The sequence below is a fragment of the Lycium barbarum genome, chromosome 6, assembly GCF_019175385.1.
Source record: "Lycium barbarum isolate Lr01 chromosome 6, ASM1917538v2, whole genome shotgun sequence".
In the NCBI taxonomy this organism is placed as follows: Eukaryota; Viridiplantae; Streptophyta; class Magnoliopsida; order Solanales; family Solanaceae; genus Lycium; species Lycium barbarum.
The window spans coordinates 108,572,087-108,578,056 of record NC_083342.1 but is presented as its reverse complement, the minus strand read 5'-3'; the positions used below and the strand labels follow the sequence as shown (position 1 = coordinate 108,578,056).

The 5,970-nt window shown below is 38.0% G+C and overlaps 1 protein-coding gene across 1 annotated transcript; it reads right to left on the bottom strand.

Moving 5' to 3' along the window:
• Window positions 1-513: 513 nt before the first annotated feature.
• Window positions 514-5,259, bottom strand: LOC132645352 (uncharacterized). The gene is made up of 2 exons (XM_060362301.1): window positions 5,097-5,259; window positions 514-2,853 (listed from the first exon to the last, which is right to left on the bottom strand). The coding sequence occupies exon 2, from the start codon at window positions 2,747-2,749 to the stop codon at window positions 797-799; it is 1,953 nt and encodes a 650-aa protein (XP_060218284.1). The 5' UTR covers window positions 2,750-2,853; window positions 5,097-5,259; the 3' UTR covers window positions 514-796.
• Between the last annotated feature and the right edge of the window lie 711 nt (window positions 5,260-5,970).

The window sequence follows — 5,970 nt, the reverse complement described above, 5'->3', positions numbered from 1 at the left end:
TTGAAAATCGAACACAAAAAAGTGCTCAACAGCATTTAAACTACTTGGCCAAGTCTCGTTTTTGTTATTTTGAACAACAGCCTTTGGGAAGAAAACAGAAAGAATAAGGAAAAACTGCAGGATCTGTCAGAAGACTCAACAGAGAACTGAAGGTATGTTGTTATCTGAGAATTTAACTGTTCAGGTGAAACAACCCGGATGATAATTAACACGGAAGGACACAAGCATGAATGAAGCAGACTAATACCTGATACTATGGAAAAGGTCAAAAGGCAAAGCTTAACATGATTACCAAGGCACATTCCAATAGCTTAGCTTGCTAGAAACAAGTTCTACTACGACCCCCTTTTTCCGTTTAACCCATCCTAGAATGGAGTTCACTTGTGTTGAAAGAAATGTTTCAATTCTATATCTCTACTCAACAAGAAGTTCCGTGGGCCTCAATTTAACTCCTTTACATCACAATATTGAACTGATGAAAAGAAGAAACTTTTATGGAGGGAAGAGAGAATCTAAATTTTGATCAAACAATCAAAATAAATATAAAGATGCATAACTTTAGGTATCATCGGTATTTCCCATCAAATATTAATGTATTCCAGTATAGTAACTTCACAATGCCCTACTGATAGTGGATATGTAAATGCTACTGCTTAATGGACAAAAATGGTACTGAAAGTGGACTGGGGTATGATGTCACAATGCATTTCCCGAGTGAGCTTTGTTGCGCCTGCCTGAACAATGAACAGATAGAAATCGGAAAAACTAGACTCAGAAGTATCAAGCACCACTAACCTCACACTGCACTCTTCTTGTTCCTGAAGTTCTCTTTGAGTAATGCAAACTTCTTTTTACACTGGTTCACGGTCTTCCCAGGGACTGCAGTTGCAACTCGTTCCCACCGCTGGCTGGTTTCCTTGGGGAAGGTTTTCAGAGCTTGAACTAAAGCTTTTTCTTGAACAGCGGACCATATGTCTGAATCGGAACTCGAGGAAACCCCGTTTGCTGCAGGTGCATCCTCAGTGTTCTGGCTGTTTGTGTTTTGACTAGGGGATTCCTGAGAATCAGCTAATTTAGCACTTTCACTTTCAGGCTTGCTACTGTTTTCTACCCCCTCTACTTCTGCCCTTGTGGAAAGAGGAGAGGCAATAGTCGGTGCTGGCTTTCTTTTCTCAAGGAAGGAGTCGAAAGCTTTAGCAGAGTCAGGCTTCTGGAGCAGAACTGTTTTTGTAGCCTTTAGGATCTCTTCAACTGTCCTTGCAGTACCAATATATTCGGAAATAACTTCCCATCTTCTAGAAGTTCCTTTAGGATATTTCACCATCCCCTTTCTCAAAAGATCAATTTCTTCTTTGCTCCAAGGTTTCTCCTTTTTCTCACTGCTCATCAGAGGAACTTGTTTTTTACTCTCCAGAGAACCATTTTGCTGTGACTTACTCTTTTCAACTTTATTCTCATATTTCAAGTTGTGTTCACGTCCAAGTGCCTCCCTGAGAAGTTCAGCTATCACAAGCTCACCCTTTCCATCGGCCTTATCACATAAGTTCCTCAGTTTTTCAATGTCAAATGACATGCAGATACCTTCTACATCATCATCAGTTAGCCCAAGCATATGCTGGGACAACACAGGAGCTGCAAGGGTTCTTAAACGACTCCGCTCTTTTCGCAATAATTTCTTTTCTTTCTCCTTCAACTTCTTCTGCTGCAAAGCAGCTTCAGCAACTTTTTTTCCCTCCTCCTCTTTCTTACGCTTTTCCTCTTCAACAATCCTAGCTGCTTCTTCCTCCTGTAATTTCTTCGCCAGTATCTTAGCTTCTTTCTTTCTCTGCTTCTCTGCTTTCTCTGCCTCTTTTCTTCCCAAGATTCTAGGGTCTCTTCTATAGGCATTGTCAACAAGTGTACGTACCCTAGCAGATTCTTCCTTTCTGGCCTTCTCTGACAGTTTTGCATTCTGCCTTTCCATCCACCTCTTGTGATCACGAGATTCAGCTTGTTCAAGATCAAACTCATCAGCATGTGGGAACTCTCTCCAGCTTTTGAAGCTGTACCAGAAATCATAAAAGCTATCCACTTCTTTAATTGGAGTATTCTCATCACCTAACGAGGGGATAGGTTGGGTGACTGACCAACGGCCATTCCTTAAAAATGCAGGTCCAAAGACCTTGAAAAAATCTTGTGGAGCACAATCAGTTGGGATTTCATCATCAAATTCATCTGTGGAGTCATAAATCCTTCTTCTAACAGGGTCAATAAGAACCTCATATCCTTCCTGAATAGCTTTGAAGTGGTTTTCTATTTCCTCCTTCTTAGCTTGTTTTGCAGCTTCAGTTTTCTCAGCTAGAAGAAGAGAAGCCAGCTTGTCAGGATGATGCTTCAATGCAGCATCACGGTAGCTCTTCCTTATCTGATCCTCAGAAGCAAGATACCTTAGATGGCTCAAACCTAACAATGCATAATGATCTTGTACCTTTTCCCCAGTAGAAGATTTCTTTTTACCCTTAGAGCTGTATGATTCTGATGAATATGTAAATGTCTGTTCCTTGTCATTAGGAACATTTTCTTTACTGTCTTTGGGGTCTTCTTTCTCAACATGGCCAATCAGTCTAAGAGCAGCAGAGTGAAAAGCAAGCCCAGCAGGCTCATATTTGTGAGCTTTAATAGGACAGCAGTTCGAGGAAATATAGATAGGTTCACCATTTATAATCTCTTCTGAGTATGAAATAAGACGGATGCTACTCCTGGAAGCCATAGAGAAAGTTTAGCCCTCAAGTTTAGAAGATGAATATGAACACATATACCAACAGCTACACTTGGGGCAAGAGATGAGAAAAGCAGCCTTTTGCAGTCTCCAGCCTGCATCAATGAGGAAAACTTAATTACGACACAGCAAACAAAAGTCAATGACAACATAGAGGCCGGAAATAATGTTATCCATCATCATAAAAGTAATGCATATGTTGCTGCATGCAGCAGCTAGAAAGTATCACAAGAGGAGGACTCTCCCAGGCTATACCAGCTATTATGGATTCAGGCTTAGTTGGGTTGTTTAAAAAAAATTAGATCCAGGAGTCTTTATTCTTCTTCTTAAGCTTGTATGTTTATTGGTTGTGACGTTAACGAAGGGTCAACCCCTCCAACTTCTTTAGTTCTTGGCTTCTATTTACATGTAAATTATATGCTAGTGTGGATAGCTACCAAAAGAGTGTAGGTTGTCCATGTAAGCATAAGTCTAAGATTTCTAGAACCTCTAGTAGTAAAAAGCTCCTAATTTGTCTAATAGGATTGAAATCAATTGAACATAAATAGAACAAAAGGACATAGGATTAATATAGGCAACCAGTTTGGGAGGCATAGCTGATTGATATATTACACGCAAGTGTTAAGGCACAAAAATGAAAATATGCCAAAAGTGGAATCAGATGAGTACAACAGCTCAGACGGCAAAAAGTTGGACCAATAAAACAAAGGGGGCCTATGATGCTTTTGATATCTAGATTCTAGATATACTTCATCACAGTTTGCAAGCAGCAAGAAAATAGAATGATTATAATGGCCAACACCTTCAATCAATAGACAATCTGGGTAATCAAACACTTACAACCAGTGGCGGAGCCAGGATGTTCATCTAGGGGGTTAAAAAATATGAAGTAAATACACGAAGAAGCCAAGGGGGTTCAATATCTACTATATATAAATAAAATAAAAAAATTAATCTTTTGCCGAGGAGGTTCGGATGAACCCCCTGGAGCCTACCTAGCTCCGCCTCTGCTTATAACATCTCAACCCAATTCATGACTGCCAAAATCATACAGCTTATTGCCTAACAAAATAGGCTCCAAGCCTGAGTTGAATAGGTTCCAACTATTTGTAACTTAGTAGCTGAACCAAATTGGATTCAACAAAAACTAAATTCATAATTAACTCCACGGTAAAGATGAAACCACCAATCTCTCTCCATGGGAAAATGCAATTGACAAAACTAAATTTAGAGCATCAAAGGTAACATTTGTCAAGCTACAATCAAAAGAATTCATCATGACCAAATCATAATACTAAATACATGCCCTTGTTTCATTTCCTCGGAAACATGCTGTACATACAGTACCAATGAAATTCGTTTTATTTATGAAAACATACACAATTACTTCGTGCATTCAGTATCAATAAAATTCATTCTACCTATAAAAAATACAAAATTACTTCATCACAAATTATACTCCCTTTACTTTTCAATGATCAATATAAACGTCTCGAAGAGGACATGCACTAGTCCCCACTTCTTGAAAATAAAAGTTAGAAATTCAGAAACTTCTTGAGTAGTACTATGAGTAACCTTTTCCAAAGTCTCTGTCAAAAGTTCCGTTCTTCGCATCTTGAGAAGCCAAAAACGGAAACAATTCTCAACTCAACAGCTTACATTCTTCATGTCAATCATTTATTAAACAATCAAAAAAAAAAAAAAGAGTAGCACACTATTATTTCCACATAAAAATTAAGCTGTTTTCTATATCAAAAACCCACAAAAAACAAATTAAAACACTAAAGCAAATAGATTCTGTGCTCCTCTAACATTTAGCTTCCCAACGAAACCTGTTCTGCTAAATATTACTGTAATAGAAAGAAAATAACAGAGCAACGCATATAATTTTCAGAGAAGAAACTAACAAAGATAACAAAACCACGGCCAAAAGGAAAATGAAACCACTGAATTTATACCAGAGAAGCTATATTGAGCTAAACATACCATCACCATTTCTTCCACAATGACCCAACTATTATATTACACTACATAGCTACCTAGCAACACCCCACGCATATCCAAACTTATCGAAAATTCATTCATTTCCCATAACATGGACCCACATATGCACAATACAAAAGAAAAAGCAAAAATGAGGAACTACTTCAACACAGAGCCAAAAATCGCCTTATTAAAAAGGTACAATATAAAAAATGAGTAAATGAGTAAATTCTAGAGAAGCTATATTGAGCAAATCGCATTATACTATTTTTTTCTTTGTAGCAGATAAAAATTAGCCGAAAACTTCAAAAAAAAAAAAAAAGGAAAAAGCGAAAAGAAGAGGGACAGAAATTACCTTTTCGTGATTATCTAATTGTGTTTCTGATTACTGAGGATGATCTTTGAAAAAAAAAAAAAGGGGGTTAAGTTATAAGAAGAGAGCGGCAGAGGGAGGAGCTAGGGTTTAGTTTGGGGAACTCAGCTGCTGCCTCAACCCAGCTGAATGAAAGAGGAAGAAGGCATGTGATTCATTGTTTTAATTTATACCTAATTGTACCCAGGGAAATATCTTTCTATGGGCCGGGCTACTGACTTTCTATCAATTACCTAGACATCTGGACCGTGGGCCTTGCTGTCCAATGACACGGATCACTTCCTACACCTCACTTGATTGAAGTTACTGATTGAAGCCTAGCAATTCGCACGAATGTCCTTATTTTGGGTTTATACCATGATGTTTTGGGTTTAAATTCTGGCTCATTCAATAAAAAAAAAAATTACAAGATAGAGTTTTATAGCAATTTTAGGCCTATTTGGGCCATAGTTAGGCTGCAGGCAAAACTTTGTCTTGAGAATCCAAGAGTTTTTTAAAAAAATTGACTGAGTGGAGGTTCGAACCCGAAACCTAAGAGTTTTAGGCGAAGGACAAAAATTAAAGACCAACAATTTGAGGGACAAAAATTAAAGACCAGTGCATTTGAAGGGCACTCCGCACAAAAAAATGTTTTAGCTCACTGTATTTATCGATACAAACCGAAATATTGGGTTGAATACATCCTATGGCAAGGAATTAGTAGCTACCAACTGTAATTAGTTGAACTATAGCTACGAGTTGTTAGTAGCGTCCAAACAATACTAGTTTGTGAAAATTTCACCTCTTTACTTACTCAAGTACAGTAATTACTATGATATTACCAAGTGGTGGATCATAGAGCATCTATGTGCTCTAT